The sequence below is a fragment of the Gasterosteus aculeatus genome, chromosome 20, assembly GCF_964276395.1.
Source record: "Gasterosteus aculeatus chromosome 20, fGasAcu3.hap1.1, whole genome shotgun sequence".
Taxonomy (NCBI): Eukaryota; Metazoa; Chordata; class Actinopteri; order Perciformes; family Gasterosteidae; genus Gasterosteus; species Gasterosteus aculeatus.
The window spans coordinates 941,323-960,587 of NC_135707.1; the positions used below are offsets into that span (position 1 = coordinate 941,323).

The window sequence follows — 19,265 nt, forward strand, 5'->3', positions numbered from 1 at the left end:
ATCACATCCACCTGTCACAACAATGCAGGGACGGCGTCTTTACATAATCGGGTTAATGTTTACTTTGTGCGCGCGTGTGTGTGTAGGTGTGTGTGTGTGTGTGTAGGTGTGCTGCACAACACTACCTTGTGTAAACACAGCGGGGGTCATCGACCTGTTTGTCGTTGCCACTGAACACTTGTTGAGTAACGTTCTATTGTGTTTGTTCTCCACAGTGAAGTTGTGCATCACTGGCGCACACAAGGCATCAGAACGCACTTCAGAGTAAAAGTACTTTGAATGGATCGTTTCAGAATAAGAGAAGCAAAGAAATAACGTTAATGATCAATAAGATTTCTATGCCAGAAATGGATCAACAAGAGAAAAACTGTATTTCCAAGATAAGTAAAATACATTCATAATACGGTTTCTCTCTGGGTCAGTGAATACAAATAATAACAATAATAATTGGGGTTTACTCATCCAAATAACTTGAGAGATAGTGAGCCATGATTAAAAAAAGCTGAGAAACTTTTACTTCATGTGTACACACCAGATAAAATAAACACCAAAGAAGGATGGTCAGCAGCATTAAATATATATATTTATTTTATATAGGTGGTCGAAGATCATTAAGAATCTTGTAAGAACACTCATTAATGGTAAATACAGTATTTTACTGTAAAATGTGGAGTTTTTCCTTTTCATAAAATGCTTAGAACCAAACAGCTCAAACAACTGCAGAACAAAGTGAGGGAGTTTCACGTGACCTCATCAGTGGGAGGTCAGAGGTCACGGGGGCCGTGACCTCAGCCGACTTCTAAACGAAAACCCGATGACTCAGCATGAAAATGGTCGGTGTGGTGCAGGGTTAGAGAGGGAGCGCTGGGAACCACAAGGTCGGTGGTTTGAGCCCCGGCTGCTTCATGTCCCATGTTGAAGTGTCCCTGAGCAAAGACACCTGACCCCTGATTGCTCCCCGGGCAGAAATGTAAAAACCACGGCAACGTGAGTCGCTTTGGATAAAAGCGTCAGCTGAATGACCTGTAATGTGATGTAATGAAAAAACAGCTCTGACAGAAAAAAATGGTTTTATAATCCCAAAGCGTGTTGTACCAGCGGAAAGGAATCAGGGGGAGGAGGGAAGGTGTCATGGAGCCGTAGCCTCACTGGCCTCAAAGTCCTGGTCTGATCTCGGTCTACTTACTACCTGGTGCTGGTCTTGACTCTGCTGGTAAACATGTTAGCGTGACAGTAAGTTAGCCGTTTCCCACCTATGATCACGATGATCTAAGAGTTAATTAATTAAAACAGCCCAAAACTCGGTTTACTAGCAACGCTGTCTATGAAAGCAAAGGCAACAGGAAACAAAAGTAAACTTGATCACATACGAGAAGTTTGGTGAACTTTCATAAAGGGGCAGAGATTCGTGGCTTCTTCAAGAAAATTGTGCTTCTTTATTATTTTCTGCGGTATGAACCTCATTTTACATTCAGATGGCGCTCTGTGCATTAGAATATCTAAAAAAAACAGTTTGTTTTGAGCAAAGGTCGCCCGTTTCCGTGGCAACGCGAGAACTAAAGGAAGAGATGGCCGTGATGTGTTCAAGTGAACGCTGTATTGAGAACATTTGGACCTTTGGTCTCATCGCTGGATTTCAGACTCAGCGGCTTTTGAGACATTTATCTTAATTACATTATAAACCAACTAAATGTTTTTCATTTGATGGTGCGTGTGGAGGAAAATCCTTCCAGGGTTCTTGGTGATTGACCAGCTCAGCGGAACCAGAAGCACCAGAGTCCTGCTGGAGGTCCGGACGCCCGCATCTCTGATCAGCAAAGATCTGACCTTCTCTCCTCGGGGGAGGCTTTCCCGACGACGTCCCCGGGGACCAGATCTCCTCCTGAGAGTCCGGGTCGTCCTGAGTGGCTCCGTTGAGGCTGACCAGCGGGACGTAGGAGTAGTCCCCGCGGCGCCCGGGGCGGCGAGCAGCCGCCGCCGCCACCGCCCCGCCGCACCCACGGACGAGGTGAAGCAGCAGGCTGGCCAGCAGCAGGGAGGCCAAGGTGGAGGTGATGGTGAGCCAGGTACGTCTGAGGAAAGACGGGACGGGTGTCAACGGCTTGAGAGCCTTCCAGCAGCCATCTAACGGCGCCATGAACCCAAAGTTCTAAACGTCTTTAAGCTAAAATGACTCTACTGCTCTGTAGTGACCAGCAGGGGGCGACTCCTCTGCTCCCATAGACGTCTATGAGGAAATGACTCTACTTCTCTGTAGTGACCAGCAGGGGGCGACTCCTCTGCTCCCATAGACGTCTATGAGGAAATGACTCTACTTCTCTGTAGTGACCAGCAGGGGGCGACTCCTCTGCTCCCATAGACGTCTATGAGGAAATGACTCTACTTCTCTGTAGTGACCAGCAGGGGGCGACTCCTCTGCTCCCATAGACGTCTATGAGGAAATGACTCTACTTCTCTGTAGTGACCAGCAGGGGGCGACTCCTCTGCTCCCATAGACGTCTATGAGGAAATGACTCTACTTCTCTCTTGATTTATTCCCTCAGTAAACATTGTAAACATGAGTTTATGGTCTCAGTCTCTAGTTTCAAGTCTTCTTCAACACAACATGATGTTCATTTAGTAAATTTAGAGTCAAACAGACCATAAAGCAGGGGGCGCTATAGGGCGGGGCTACACGCCTAAATATTACATCTAAATAAGAAAAGCTTCCCAGGCGGATTTTTTTTCTTTTTTGTTTAAGAGGAAGAAGATTTCACACCAGACAACATGAAGAACATTTAGACGAGCGACCTTTGACCCTTACTCTGTGAGACGAGGTCCGCGGGCTGCTTCGTCTCGTCTCCAACGGATAAACATCTGTTTGGCCAAACAACGTCCAGCTGTGGAGCAGCAGAAGAAGAAGAGTTTAATAACCAAGCAGCGCCTTCATAAAGCGGCGGAACCTCCAGACTGCTATTAGCACCTGAAGGCATCGTCAAGAACATCCCCTATTTTAGGAAGCAGTGACAGTGAGCGGCTACAGGGAAAGCTTCCTCCCTGTGTGTGTGTGTGTGTGTGTGTACCTGTGTGTAAAGTGCGGTTGCTCTCCCCTCGCAGCGTGGCGTTACAGCTTCCCGTCTGCGGGTCACATGGGCACTGGTCGTCACAGCGGCACTCGTTGGCGCAGGACGGGCCAAAGAAGCCCAGAGGACACGCTGGGGCGGGGGGGGCGACAGGGGGGTTATTGTGTTTTAATATTGTGGACAATATTTAAATCAGCAGGTTCGCGCTCTACCATGCTCGCAGGTGTCGCCGTGGAAACCGGGGGGGCAGGCGCAGCGTCCGCGGACAGGGTCGCATGCGGCGCCGTTGACACAAGCGCAGGTTTGATTGCAGCCGTCGCCATAGAAACCCGGTAGGCACTCTGTTAATGAGACGAGGAGACAGACATTTACATCGGCAACATGTTGCCGTTTTAGATGCTGGTGTGTGTGTGTGTGTGTGTGTCTGTGTGTGTGGTTAAAGCTGCAGTGGAGGTTTTTTGTAGTAAATTAGCATCTTATTTTTTCCTAAATAGCCTAAGAAGTCGAAATCGTTGTGCAGGTGAAACGCGACTTTTCGTTAATGCAGCTGGTAAATGTGTTAAATGGAGGATGCAGTGGGTGTGGTGGCTTCATGCGTATGTGAACAAGAGAAAAGCGTGTGTGTGTGTGTGTGTGTGTGTGTGTGTGTGTGTACCTAAGCTACAGTTCTCTCCTCTCCATCCAGCGTCACAGACACAACCATCTACAACACAAACAAGATATCAGGGAACTTCACCGGTTCTTCAAAATAAGACGAACATTTATTCTATAACACGTTTTTTGAAATGTTGTGTTTGAATAGAGACGCCTCTTCAGACGCGACCTCCTTAAATTGTACTTATAACGGCTCTTATCTCTAGCAAACTGTAAATCGGCTTATTTAATGAAATTGAACTTTCTTGTTTCTTGTCCTTATGGTTGAAATTGTTACTTATTGTAAGTCGCTTTGGATAAAAGCGTCAGATGAATGACATGTGATGTAGAAGAGACGTTTGGTGACATAAACCTAAAACGGAGAAAAATAAATGTTTTCATTCTACGAGTCTGAAATAAGACGAGTTAAACCAACAACGCTTTTACATGAGGTGTGAAATAAAACAATAACCCCCCCCCCCACTCACCGGCCGCACAGACGCGGCGGCGGCCGCAGTCCTCTGGCCGGCAGCGCCGCCGGTGAACACACAAGATGGTGGAGACGGGCCGAGCACAGCGCCACCTGCTGTCCGACTCACTGAGGGGAAAGAGGTTAGATGTATGACACACACACACACACACACACACACACACACACACACACACACCAGTGGTCGGAGGGGTAACTGGCCAGTGAGCCGCCGGTCACGTAGGTGGAGGAGCCGCCTCCGTCCAGGTTGATGGCGTTGACGACTCCGTAGCCCTTCAGGGCCTCGGCCACCTCCCACAGGTTCATGCTGCGAAAAGACAGCAAGGTGAAGCCTTCCCACGAACATCTGTCCTCCCACACCCAGATGTTCCTCTGTGTAGACGAGGATCCATGGAATCACGCGTGTTCTAACCTCATCATATGTGCTGTTATTTATCAGAGGGGTTAATGGTGGATGAGGTGCTGCATGAGGCCCAAAACGTCACTTAACAATGACGATTATCAACGCAAGGAGAACCAAAAATACCAGCAAGAAAAGAAAAAGATACACACAATGACCACTTGTCCATATAAATAAAGCTGAATGATTAACGGTGACACTGTATACGAGGGGAACACGTCAGCCTGAGTAAATATACAACATTCATAGTACTTATTGATCGGGTCTTTGATTGAAGCTTGTCGTGACCGCCGAGGTCAGCACATTAATCCTCAGTCAGATCAATACATTCCATCGGTGGGGGGATCCTAATGGGTTGGATGTGGCGTGAGCCTGTGAAAGTATTAGTTCATCTCACTAATCCACCGGGTCAAAGGTCAAAGAGGACCTGGGCTTCACCCACAAAATGTCCCCTACTGAGACGTGTAACAACTGCACCCGGACGTGTAACAACTGCACCCAGACGTGTAACAACTGCACCCAGACGTGTAACAACTACACCCGGACGTGTAACAACTGCACCCAGACGTGTAACAACTGCACCCAGACGTGTAACAACTGCACCCGGACGTGTAACAACTGCACCCAGACGTGTAACAACTACACCCGGACGTGTAACAACTGCACCCGGACGTGTAACAACTGCACCCAGACGTGTAACAACTGCACCCAGACGTGTAACAACTACACCCAGACGTGTAATAACTACACCGACATGTAATAACTACACCCAGACGTGTAACAACTACACCCAGACGTGTAACATCTACACCCAGACGTGTAACAAGTACCCCCGGGCGTGTAACAAGTACCCCCGGACGTGTAACATCTACACCCAGACGTGTAACATCTACACCCAGACGTGTAACATCTACACCCAGACGTGTAACATCTACACCCAGACGTGTAACATCTACACCCAGACGTGTAACATCTACACCCAGACGTGTAACAAGTACCCCCGGGCGTGTAACAAGTACCCCCGGGCGTGTAACAACTGCACCCGGACGTGTAACAACTGCACCCAGACGTGTAACAACTACACCCAGACGTGTAACAACTGCACCCAGACTTGTAACAACTGCACCCGGACGTGTAACAACTGCACCCAGACGTGTAATAACTACACCGACATGTAATAACTACACCCAGACGTGTAACAACTACACCCAGACGTGTAACAACTGCACCCAGACGTGTAACAACTGCACCCAGACGTGTAACAACTACACCCGGACGTGTAACAACTGCACCCAGACGTGTAACAACTGCACCCAGACGTGTAACAACTGCACCCAGACGTGTAACAACTACACCCGGACGTGTAACAACTGCACCCAGACGTGTAACAACTGCACCCAGACGTGTAACAACTACACCCGGACGTGTAACAACTACACCCAGACGTGTAACAACTACACCCAGACGTGTAACAACTGCACCCGGACGTGTAACAACTGCACCCAGACGTGTAACAACTGCACCCAGACGTGTAACAACTACACCCAGACGTGTAACAACTGCACCCAGACGTGTAACAACTACACCCGGACGTGTAACAACTGCACCCAGACGTGTAACAACTGCACCCAGACGTGTAACAACTGCACCCGGACGTGTAACAACTGCACCCAGACGTGTAACAACTACACCCGGACGTGTAACAACTGCACCCGGACGTGTAACAACTGCACCCAGACGTGTAACAACTACACCCAGACGTGTAATAACTACACCGACATGTAATAACTACACCCAGACGTGTAACAACTACACCCAGACGTGTAACATCTACACCCAGACGTGTAACAAGTACCCCCGGGCGTGTAACAAGTACCCCCGGACGTGTAACATCTACACCCAGACGTGTAACATCTACACCCAGACGTGTAACATCTACACCCAGACGTGTAACATCTACACCCAGACGTGTAACATCTACACCCAGACGTGTAACATCTACACCCAGACGTGTAACAAGTACCCCCGGGCGTGTAACAAGTACCCCCGGGCGTGTAACAACTGCACCCGGACGTGTAACAACTGCACCCGGACGTGTAACAACTGCACCCAGACGTGTAACAACTACACCCAGACGTGTAACAACTGCACCCAGACTTGTAACAACTGCACCCGGACGTGTAACAACTGCACCCAGACGTGTAATAACTACACCGACATGTAATAACTACACCCAGACGTGTAACAACTACACCCAGACGTGTAACAACTGCACCCAGACGTGTAACAACTGCACCCAGACGTGTAACAACTACACCCGGACGTGTAACAACTGCACCCAGACGTGTAACAACTACACCCGGACGTGTAACAACTACACCCGGACGTGTAACAACTGCACCCAGACGTGTAACAACTGCACCCAGACGTGTAACAACTGCACCCAGACGTGTAACAACTACACCCGGACGTGTAACAACTACACCCAGACGTGTAACAACTACACCCAGACGTGTAATAACTACACCGACATGTAATAACTACACCCAGACGTGTAACAACTACACCCAGACGTGTAACATCTACACCCAGACGTGTAACAAGTACCCCCGGGCGTGTAACAACTACACCCGGACGTGTAACATCTACACCCAGACGTGTAACATCTACACCCAGACGTGTAACAAGTACCCCCGGGCGTGTAACAACTGCACCCGGACGTGTAACAACTGCACCCAGACGTGTAACAACTACACCCAGACGTGTAACAACTGCACCCAGACGTGTAACAACTACACCCGGACGTGTAACAACTGCACCCAGACGTGTAATAACTACACCGACATGTCATAACTACACCCAGACGTGTAACAACTGCACCCAGACGTGTAACAACTGCACCCAGACGTGTAACAACTGCACCCAGACGTGTAACAACTACACCCGGACGTGTAACAACTGCACCCAGACGTGTAACAACTGCACCCAGACGTGTAACAACTACACCCGGACGTGTAACAACTACACCCGGACGTGTAACAACTGCACCCAGACGTGTAACAACTACACCCGGACGTGTAACAACTGCACCCAGACGTGTAATAACTACACCCAGACGTGTAATAACTACACCGACATGTAATAACTACACCCAGACGTGTAACAAGTACACAGACGTGTAACAAGTACACAGACGTGTAATAACTATACGCAGATGTGTAATAACTATACACAGACGTGTAACAGTACAGGTTGTGGTTACCCCCTCACTCCAGTCTGCCCGTCGATGTGGAACAGGATCAAGTCTCCCTCAGCGTTGTGGCCCACCGCCGTCCTCGCCGACACGACGTCCACGAAGGTACGAAACCGCCCTGTGAGGAGAGACGGGACGAGTCAGCCGAAGGTACTGAATATATATTACATGTATAATCATAGGATAAACATATACGATGGAACAAAGGTTGCATCTTTTCTAGCTTCTGCGTCCTCTCTCACCCAACGAGCACCACGGATCCTCATTTATAAACTGTGGAAAGAAATGGATGCTGCTCTTGGCTATTGTTGCTACAGGAAGTGACCATATTAGGACTGAGGAGGACGACAAAGCGATATTGTGTGTGACATCTATAGTACATTAGTGTGGGTGTATGAGGTACGTCTTCAATTAAAATCTCAGTGAGTTTAGTGTGCAGATTTATCCGAGTGCAACACCAGGTTGGAACTTTAAAAAGCTGGAAAGTTAAGAGGAACCGTGATTACATTACACGTCATTTAGCTGACGCTTTTATCCAAAGCGACTTACAATAAGTGCATTCAACCATAACGATACAGGTGATCACACTTGAACACATCTGTGTGCCCCCCCCCCGGACCAAAAGCCCCCGCTGACTGTATGAGGCACAGCACCCGTCTCCTGAGTCTCGTCACACTCGGCCTGCAGGCTCTGGTTGATGTAAACCTCTCCGTTCCTCAGCAGCCACACCACGCCGCTGACCAGCTGGACAAACGGGTTGGAACGGTCCAAGACGTCCTCCTGGGACAGATACCTGGGGGGGGACAGATCATCAGGGCCTCACCAATGCAGTTTACCAAATGCATGCTTCTACATCCTTCTTTAAAGAGAATTCAAAGCTTCAACCTCTGAAGTGTGAACATTCCTTCAGTGGGTTAAAAAGCAGCTGTGTGTCTCTCGTGAGAACTTTAACCCAAATCCAGATGTGTGAAAAGGGACAAACCGACAGCTGGCTGGACACCACCACTGCAGTTAGATAACTATGACCTCTGTGGGTTATTTCTACCTCACCTTCACCCCAATGGCACGTTTCCACCGAGCGGTACGGTACGGGTCGGGTCCCGATCCTGTTCCTGCTTCTCCATATGTGGCTGTTTGTCACAAGGAGACGACACTCTTTGTTTGAGCAAAAGCTACATGTGGTGCAGGTGTGTTACGTGTGTTGTCTTTCCCCTTGCGGCACGCACAAATGACGACACTCTTTCAACCAATCAACGCTCTGCAGTGAGTCTAGCCCCGCCCTTTAGTACCAAACCACTGTGCCAGGTGCCCCAACGGAAGGGAACCCAAAGAGTGGTACGGTACGGTTCGGATTTTTGGTACCATTCTCATTCTTGGCAGTGGAGACACAAATAAAAGGATACCGACCCGTAGCGCTCGGTGGAAACGCGCCATAAATGACCACAACAACCTTTGGTTCCATGAAGCTCTCATTCTGATAAACAAAAGGTTAAAATTAACATTTTGCTTTAATCAGATTCTGTTGAAAGCTTCTTGGTGAAACTATGACGACATGATTCATTGGAGACCACAACATCCATTATATGTATATAATATATTACATATATAATATACATCATGGAGCGTCCCTGTGAGGCTCACTTCACTCGGTCCCCTCTCCGGCTCTTCTCACCCGAACACCAAGCTGCCGTCCCTCTTGATGCCAAACTGGGCGTTCTGCACCCCCCCGCTGTCCCGCACCGGCCGCCCATCGCTCACCACGTTGCCCAGGCAACGGTGCGAGTCCGTGTCGAAGAAGCCGGCGTTCTGGGCGTACAGGCAGCCGGCGCCAGCGGCCGTCTGCTCCACCGTGGCCCTCCGGTTGGCCTCGCAGCCCCCCGGCCCGCCGGGCTCCAGCACCGACAGCGTCCTCAGCGGGTCGCGGACGACTGTCACGTGACCTGAGGGGCGGGGGCGGGGGCAGAGAAGGCGAGGTTTATGGTCTCTTTAAACTCGTCCTCTTTTTACATTTACGGTCAAAAGGTCAGAGGTCAGATAAACACACAGACGGACCAATAAATCAGTTCAGCCGATCAATAAGAGTCGCTGTATCCTCCCGTAACTGTTAATGTTTGCGGAAGCTCTCGAGGGAGGACTCAATCCTTTGTTCTCGTCCCGGCCGGAAACGAGGACACGAATGAGTCAATTCGTTTAAATTCAAAACTCAAAAAGTATTTAATGACTAAACAACATAATAGGGATTACAATTACAAAGTGAAATACTAAGCGAACAGTGGAATATTTCGCGAAATAGAGAATCCTCTGAGCAAGTCTGAAGTGACTTATCAACGCGGCTGCAGGAGAAGTTCTAACAGTCTTTTCCCCGCCATGGTCCTTTGAAACCTCTTGAGGTGTGTCTTCCTTGGTGCATTTGAATGTCATTGGCCTCTTCTCCAAAGGGTCACCTCCTCCATTGTCCCCTTCACGTCGAGGTGTGAAGCTGCAGCTGTAACCTGAAACCTCTCTGTCCATCTGTCCCTCACACTCCAATGCACTCAATGTAGATACATTCGGCTTTATGCCCCAATGAGTGAATTTAACAAAGCATACATCGTTTAAGTCTTCATCTTATAACTAGTACACTTTCATTACAACAACCCATCATTAATGATCACCGTTCACACTTCATCATAAGATCTAAAACAGTTCATGTGGTTCAATTCTCAAGACATTTGCCTCAGTCGGCTGCCTTACATTAAGTTGTTCATTTATTACCTGACAGGAGAAAAAACTCCCAGAAAACCCTCTTTGGGGATAAAATTGGGAGAAATCCATAAAGAACGGCAATTGGCATCCGTCCCCAGGTTTTAACATCACATTGTAACAGAATGTTAATGTGTGCAGTGTTTATATGATTTAAATGACTATGAATTGTGTTTGATTGAAATTGCATTCACTTCATCTACCATGTTAATGTAATAACTAATATCTAACATCACACAAACTATAATTCTAACACTAAACATTATTACACGTACTATAATTTCCTGACTAGGGGTGCACTTCTGGCTTAAATCCCTAACATAACTCACCGTAGACCCGCCTGGAGCTCCTCGGCACGTCCGACACAAACACTGTGGACTCGGCCGCCGGCAGCCCGACGCCGCCAGCGGGGGGGCGGAGGCTCTCGTGGGTGAGGTTGCCGTGGGCGGCGGGCTGGCAGTCTCTGACGTGGCGGTGGGAGTGGCCGGGGCCGTGGGCGCCGGCGTACGGCCGCAGGACCTCATCGTCCAGAGAGACACTGCGAGGAGACAAAGAAGCGCGGAACATAATAAAAAGTTATTTCATCTGAAAAAGACGGACTACAGCAGCTGTGTGTGTGTGTGTGTGCGCGTATGTGTGTGTGTGTGTGTGATTGACTGGTGCTTCTCGTTGCTACCGGTTACCGTGTGGGCGCGGACCAAAGACGCTGTCGAGCCCTCTGGCCCTCATTTAAAATACAGTCAACTCACCAGAAACCAGGTCGGCTGAGGTCACCCGTTTATCATTTAATATCAGTTATAAAGTTTTAGTTTTTGGAGGATCATAGAAACTAGACAGGTTTGGTTTCACCTCACAATTAACTCGTTTTGTAGCTGCTGTATAATTCTTATTCCAGCATTTGTATTTTCACTCTTTACTGTACGCAACAGCTGCTCAACCATTTCCCCCTGAAGGTTTTGTTTTCAGCGCCACCTGGTGGACACACGGAGGAGCTGCAGCAACACTTTTACAGGAACTCGGTTTCCTTCAAGAATAAAACCAAAAACTCGAGAACATGACTCATAATGTTTGGCATTTGATATCTGGCTTGAAAATCATCAAATCAAATGTTAAATGTTATTGACATAAATAAGAACTAGTTAATAAGAACTTGTTTGTTTATTACTTTGGGGAGTGGTGCCTTTGTGGTCAGTTGGTTAAATTGGAACTTTGTAAAGTTACTCAACAAGTTAACGTTAGATAAACACTGGATTTCCAACAACTGCTAGATATCTTAACCATTATTGTAGTTTAAAAGGGTTGTAGGTTAACTAAATCGTACCAAAAACGTTATATATGTCATCCACAAGCAAAAGGATAAAGTCTACACACACACACTTCTTTTTAAACGTTCAAGCTAACTAAATGTTTCGGCTAGCAGGCTAACGTTAGCGGTTAGCTTGAGAACCGGACAACCGGCGGTCTTACCCGGTGTAACTGGTCTCGGACAGACGGACGCAGACCCACAACAGCGGCCACACAAATTGATATTTCCCCGACACTCCCGCCATGTGAGGAGGGGAAGCCAGCCTGTCACACTCCCCTCTCCTTTTCGTCCTCCTGCCGTTGGTCCCCACATCCGCAAAGCCACAAAGTAAAACACGTGGCTTCCGGTTACTTTTGCCACAATAAAAGCCTGACGGTTCGACCCAAATCAAGTATTTTCGTTTTTAGAAAAAATTACTTCCAAATTTCGACCAGGTAATAAAACGAAATAATTAAGTGATTATTGGAATGAAATTAACATTATAAGTTAAGACATAATAGTCTCAGAATGGACTAACTCACAGAAAAACGTTGAACTCTTTAATTTTCTACGTTCAATTTCTGTTCATTGATAACTACCAGAAAACAAGTTAAATAGTTATTGTATTAATCACCTGGGGAAAATTTGGCTGTGCTCCCTTCTAGTGTAAACTATTGAACAATATATATATATATAACAAAAACGTTATTGACTTCGAATTAGCGGTTTAACAAAATAAATTCAGATACAATGACAATATTATCACTAGAATGTTTCTTATAAATGAATGCAATGTATAACCGATCCCCATATGTTGAAGAAAAACTTTCAATATTTTACTTTTATTCTGAATTAAATTAAATCTCAGCCTTCCCTGGTATTTTTGACGTAATTTAGTACCTTGATGCAATACGGTCACATGACAATATCACCTGACTTCTGTTTCAAAGACACACGTCATCTGTGTACTGACACGTGGGAATACACTTTATTGGAACACACGTTGCTTTCCCAATGAGATTTTATAAAAGTACAAAAGAATAATTAATATTATTGTCACACTCAATATACACAATATATGATACAACGAAACTGATGTTTTAATACCAGAACACACTAATAGATGCAAGGTGCAAGTTGTGTTTCTGGAAATATGTTACTGTTCTGTTTTATATTTTACCATTAGATTATATAAATTAGATTATTAAAGTAGAATTCTAATTTATCAGCTGGTAGAACTCATTTTCATCATTGATTAATCTGATGATTATGTTATCCATTCATTGATTGACTATTGATTGAAAATAAATAGTGAGAAATGGAGTCCAAAGCGTCACTTCTGAATGTGGCTTTAGTCTCACCTCAACATCAGTACTACACTTTAACTTTAATAACGTTGTTTAAAAGAAAAATAGAAAACAGGCTGTATATATGTGGTTCAATGTTTCCAGATTCATCCATTCATCTGCAAACCGCTTATCCTGTACACAGGGTTGCGGGACGTGGACAAGCGTGGACAAAACTTCCTTTAAGTTTAACACTGTCTTATCTTATTTTGTCCAATTATAGAATACATGAGTGAAAACCTGTGAAATGATGTTTTAGTTTCCCCCCATTTTACATAAGAAATGAACAAACATACGAAGTAGATTTGCATTTAATTGAATTTTAAATATTTTAATTTGGAAAATAAAACCCATTCAAGTCGTTTTTCAGAATAAAAATACTATAGATATCAAGTCATTGTGATGCCTCTGTCCCTCGTTTGATAACAGTGTCGTTTACCACAGATCCAAAGGAAATAAAATACAAAAACACAATTTCTATATTTAATTTTTGCAACAATTCAGATGCGTTTAAGCTTTATAAATAAATGTATAGAATATTTGCGTCTCTTATTCTGGAGGCAGTATGGTTAGATTTCCGGTATTGTTACGAATGTGGATCGAGTCCATTGATCTGTCTCTCTAAATATTGTGTTATTTTCAACGTAATCACAACACATCGACGTGTTTGTATCAGTAAGTGTTTCACGGCTCACCGGAAGATATTTCAGCAGCTCTCGTTGAATAAAACAAACGATGGGAGGGAACTTTACATCCGCGCGCTCTCTGTTGTCCGGGGGAGTGTTTTTGTTGTGACGCAGGGGTGGAAGGTGAAGGGGAACATGGCAGCTGGTATCAGTGCTAAACGTGGGTTGTTACGCAGTGAACCGTCGCTGTATCGCGCTCTCCGCAGACACGTCCCCCCCAGCAGGGCTCGTACCCGGGGAGCAGCGAGCAGCGCGGCCGCGGACTCACAGGCGTACTGCCTGCAGCTGGTCAGGTGGGATGCTAACACAACAAGCTAATGCTAAAGCTAAGTTCATTTAACGTTAGCTTCTCAGAGCAGATAAAACATCTGGACGTATAATCATTATTATTATTAATATTATTTATTAGTAACAAATCTTAATTTAGTTTTTAGGGTTTGGATGGAGGTTGATGGTGGTGTAATTTAAAAAACACACAGGAGTTTGTTTATAATATATTGTACTCTGGTACACCTGAACAAAGTAATAGTACTTGTAACAAATGGAAAATATTAGAATATGAGGAATGAAAAGCATCTTTAACTTTAGGGGGAAGACTTTGACTTTCTCCTCTTTCTGTCCTCCTCCTCAGGTCCAGAGACTATGAAGGCTACGTGTCCTCCCTGCTCCTCCCGGAGGAGGCGCGGCGCTCCTCTTTGGCCCTGAGAGCCTTCAATGTGGAGCTGGCACAGGCAGGTAGTCGTAGACGAGGACTTCTTACCGATAGTAACGCTGCTGCGATGAAAGCTCTGGATCGAGCGTTTCTCTGCTGTGTTGGTTTCTCCACCAGGTGAAGGACTCCGTCTCCCAGAAGACCATCGGTTTGATGCGAATGCAGTTCTGGAAGACGGCCGTGGAAGAAATCTACAGAGACGAGCCTCCGAAGCAGCCGGTCAGCGGCGAGCTGTGGCGGGTAAACGGAGAGCGGAACCTTGTGTCCGGTGTCTGGAGGGACAGATTAACAGTGTGCACCATGTTCTGCAGGCGGTGAGGAAGCATGAGCTGACAAAAAGATGGCTGCTGAGGATCATAACGGAGAGGGTGAGTCATGCCGTCGGAGCGGACTTCAGTCTGTGGAGGTTCTTCCTTTTCCCCAGAAGGTTCCCAGCTGGGTTTCTTTTACTCAACATCGTTGCCTTTTCAAGTTGAACTGGTGTTCACAGTTCACAAAGCCACATTACCATGTCCTAAAACCTAAAAGCCAAGGAGGGGAAAGGGCCAAAAACCAAGATGGCGACCACCTCAAACTACGGCGGCTGCGGTCCAAACCCGGATGATGACGGACAGAAACGAGATGTTAACGGGGAAACTTGTTTCTCCAGGAGAAGGATCTGGATGACCGAGCCTACAGGAACCTGCAGGAGCTGGAGACGTACTCGGAGAACACGCAGTCCTCGCTCATCTACCTGCTGCTGGAGTCTTTGGGTGAGCAGCTGTATCCGTTACCGTAGTTACTGTAGTTACCACAGTAACAGGGCGACTGTGGGTGAGTGGGGAGCAGGTCGTCCTCCAATCAGAGGGTTGTGGGTTCGATCCCAGGCCCGGCTAACACGCATGTCGTTGTGTCCTTGGGCAAGACGCTTAACCCAACATGGCTCCTGTAGCTGTGACTACAGTGTGTGACTGTTAGTTACTGATGGCAGGTGTCACTGTGTGTGGTTCTCCTGTCATCAGTGTGTGAATGGGTGTGAATGGGTGTGAATGGGTGAATGATGTCGTGTAGTGTTAAAGCGCTTTGAGTGGGCGGAAGACTAGAAAAGCTCTATACAAGTACAGACCATTTACCATAGTTACCGTAGTAACTAGTAGTTACCACCACGCCAAACCAGCACCTCACCACGACCCCCGTTGAATTGTTTAAGGACTTTTATGTGTTTTGAGGCAGAATTTATTCTGAGTTCTCGAGCTTTATATATATATATATATATATATATATAATGTGCTTGAATTATTTATACATATTGTATTTTGTATGATTACATTTATGATTACATTTATTTATATATGTATTACATTATATATGTATACATATAGCCAAATATTTACTATACATATAGAAGTATTTTTACTTCTTATCTCATCCTTATGCAATAAGAGGCTACTTATTCATGTCTTGGTTTTAAATCAGTTTCATGTTTTTATACAAAAGGAGCTGCGCGCACACGCACGCACGCACGCACGCACACACACGCCCTATCAGAGCCGATTATGTGTGATCTTTAGACGATTAAGTCCTTCGTGTAAATGGAGGATACCAGACAATCAAATACCTGCATTCCCGTATCCACAGCTGTTGGTATGCATGTGTGAGGAGGATGGAGGTCAATGGTCAGTCGTTGTGGTCTTACAGGGTTGAAGAACGTCCACGCCGACCACGCGGCGAGTCACATCGGTAAAGCTCAGGGCATCGTGACGTGTCTGAGGGCGACGCCGTACCACAGCAGCCGGAGGAGGGTCTACCTCCCCATGGACGTCTGCATGCTGGTGAGTCCCACCGGGGGGGGGATTCGCCAACGTGACACCAGAGGCCGCCGGCATATTCATTCTTTTACATTTTTAGATGAAGTCAGGACAGAAAAACACCAACTTAAGAAAAGTTCAATTAAGGAAAGTTAACTTTTGTCACATTGATCGAGAAAACCAGCTGAGCTGTGAGTCCAGTGGTTTAAAGAACAAAACACACACACACACACACACACAGCCAATAGTAATCTGTCCCACACAGAGTGCAGATTTAGGTCGCTGCCTCCCGTCTGGCGCCTGAAGGGGGCGCTGTTTACACACAGGAAGCGCTCATGCTCTCCATCACAGAAGAAGGAAAACAAAGTTTCATGTTTAACAAGCAGACAGGTGGAGTATGTGTACAAATACTTTAGTGAACACAAAAGTCACACAGTGTTTCTACCGTTTTTATCGATGCAGTCTGGTGTCTTCAGAGAGAAGCAGCAGCTCGTTTGTGTTATTGTCACCTGCACATAATAACAATAACATTAATGAAAATAACAACAATGTTCTCATTAAGATTCACAGAAATCTACACATTTGTTTTGTAAAGTGTGATTATAATTTGTGGCCGGCTGTCGTTCGTTGTTAAGTGTTTTCTTTCTGCAGCACGGAGCTTCTCAGGAGGACTTCATCCGAGGCGGCCGGGAGCAGAAGGTCCGTGACGTGGTCTACGACGTCGCCAGTCAGGCTCACGTGCATCTAGAACACGTAGGTTCCACCGCGTTTCAGGAGCAGAACCCTGACGAGCCTAAAACCAGGACTTCTCCTTCACTTCCTGTTTCCAAGTCGAGCTCCGTGTCCATGAATGTGTTTAGACGTGGGGTTCAGAGGGTCAATGGCAAAGAGACTCACACGGTGCTGAAAAGGCACCGAGAGGGTGAACTTGTGTAACAGCTCAGAGGGATCCGGACGCATTCATCCACTTTGTGTCTTTGTCTCGCTCCTTCAGGCCAGATCATTTAGCAACAACGTCCCACCAGCTGCGACTCTGGCCTTCCTCCAGACGGTGAGTCAAACAGACCATGTAGCAGGGGACGTCTCCATGGCAACGGCCTTTCTTTACAGCCTGTGGTTTGTGGTGCCGTGTGCTGCAGGTGGCGTTGGAGGACTACCTGCAGCGAGTGAGGAGGGCCGACTTTGACGTTTTCCACCCGAGTCTGAAGAACAGAAACCCCCTCGTACCCTTCCAGATGTACCTCCGCTCCTGGAGGAAGACCTACTGAGATCGGACCCCCTCCTCCTCTTCCTCCTCCTCCTCCAGCTGATCTTCTGGACATTAGAGACGTTGTGAAGCCTCCAGGAGGTCCAGGGAGCGATGTGGACTTGTTTTGAACTCTTTAATAAAAAAACACGAACCCTCCGGCTCTGACAGCAGCTTCATCCCTCAGTCCTGAATATAATATTTAGTTCCTTGAATGTGGAGCGACGTGGTGGTTTTCACTGTCTCCTCACAGCAAGAAGGTCCTGGTTCCACTCCGCCCAGTGGCCTTTCTGTGTGGACTCTGCATGTTCTCCCCGTGTCTGCGTGGTTCTCTCCGGGTTCTCCGGCTTCCTCCCACAGTCCAGAGACCTGCTCTGAGGATCAGGTTGATTGGGGACTCTAACTGGCCTGTAGGTGTGTGGATGTGTGTGAATGGTTGTGTAGCCCTGTGATTGGCTGGTGACCCGTCCAGGATGAACCCGTCTATCACCTGAAGTAGGCTGGACGGACTCCAGCCCCCCACGACCCTGTGAGCAGGATAAGTGGTGTGAAGATGGATGGATGGGTTCCTTGAATGTGAGATGTCGTTCGTTTTTTCGATATTATATATATATATATATATATATATAATCTATATCTCCTGAATTAGTTCATGGAGACTAAATCCTCTCTGGCATGTTGCTATAGTTCAAGTTCTAGCATCATTCTTTTGAAATGTGTGTACATTTATGTATATTATGTACACACATGGGTTCATATACACATACATAGGTGTATATTAGTTTCTATAAAACGATAAGTATAAATGTCAACATAATATGAATATTTACAGCTAACAATGCTGTAAATGTGAATCTTTTAATTATTCATGTAAACAGCTTGTTAGGCGTACTATTATTTGTGGACTAAGTGAATGTAACATAGTCGTGTGACTCCAAACATTGATTCCTCTAAACGGGTTTAAACAAAACGAGAAAAAGTGTTTGTAAATGTCTATGAACTAATATTCTGTTTTCTGTGAAGTTCATGGACCAACGGAATCAAACTAACAGGAGATATAAAGTTAAGCTGTTCATCACATGACATGTAATCACCAGCACGTTGGTGCAGATACGAGTAAATGATCTTTATATATATAAACACTTGGCTGCCTCTCGACGGGAGCTCAACTCCGTTCAAAACAAACTCAAAAGATCTTTAAGAAGAAACAGCCAATCTGTCGCCAACATGACTAATCCTGCTGGCAGAGGCTCTGCGCGGTTACCACGGTTACCACGGCAACGAGGGGGGTGTGCCATCCACGACGCGGTACGAAGGGCTGCAGGAGGATGCGTTTACCGTCGGCCCATCCGTGTCAATAAGAGGAATACTGAGCTGGAGTCATCGCAGCCGTAGGGTCACAGCAGCGGCACATGTTTGTAGTCGTCTCTAATCAACTAATGACTTCATTAATCCGCTTAAGCTCCTCTTTTGTGGAACCAGCTTCCACTTTCTGTCCAGGGGGCAGATTCGGTCAGCTCATCTAAGATAAAGCTTAAGACTTTCCTCTTTGATATGGCTTATAGTTAGGGCTGGCTCAGGTTAGTCTGGACCAGCCCTAAGTTAAGCTGCTGTAGGCTTAGA

At 46.5% G+C, this 19,265-nt stretch overlaps 2 protein-coding genes across 4 annotated transcripts; one reads left to right on the forward strand and one right to left on the reverse strand.

Annotated features, from left to right (window-relative positions):
• Positions 1 to 1,647: 1,647 nt before the first annotated feature.
• nagpa (N-acetylglucosamine-1-phosphodiester alpha-N-acetylglucosaminidase) lies at positions 1,648 to 12,220 on the reverse strand. The gene is given in 13 exon segments (XM_078094310.1): positions 1,648 to 1,870; positions 1,873 to 2,072; positions 2,804 to 2,879; positions 3,063 to 3,194; positions 3,275 to 3,403; positions 3,718 to 3,765; positions 4,184 to 4,293; positions 4,364 to 4,492; positions 7,848 to 7,956; positions 8,492 to 8,631; positions 9,511 to 9,778; positions 10,910 to 11,118; positions 12,048 to 12,220. Coding segments are annotated over 13 exon segments (1,692 nt in total). The 5' UTR covers positions 12,131 to 12,220; the 3' UTR covers positions 1,648 to 1,811.
• Positions 12,221 to 13,776: 1,556 nt separating this feature from the next.
• On the forward strand, positions 13,777 to 17,802 carry ndufaf6 (NADH:ubiquinone oxidoreductase complex assembly factor 6). 3 transcript variants are annotated; one of them, XM_040165978.2, is made up of 9 exons: positions 13,777 to 14,190; positions 14,529 to 14,628; positions 14,727 to 14,849; positions 14,921 to 14,977; positions 15,259 to 15,361; positions 16,287 to 16,420; positions 17,048 to 17,149; positions 17,391 to 17,447; positions 17,536 to 17,802. In XM_040165978.2, the coding sequence occupies exons 1-9, from the start codon at positions 14,033 to 14,035 to the stop codon at positions 17,662 to 17,664; spliced, it is 963 nt and encodes a 320-aa protein (XP_040021912.1). In that variant the 5' UTR covers positions 13,777 to 14,032; the 3' UTR covers positions 17,665 to 17,802. The 3 variants fall into 3 exon arrangements, with proteins under 3 accessions (XP_040021912.1, XP_040021915.1, XP_040021911.1); XM_040165981.2 differs by having other exon boundaries at positions 13,782 to 14,190; positions 14,529 to 14,632; XM_040165977.2 differs by having other exon boundaries at positions 13,788 to 14,190; positions 14,529 to 14,632; positions 14,727 to 14,977.
• The last annotated feature ends 1,463 nt before the right edge of the window (positions 17,803 to 19,265 follow it).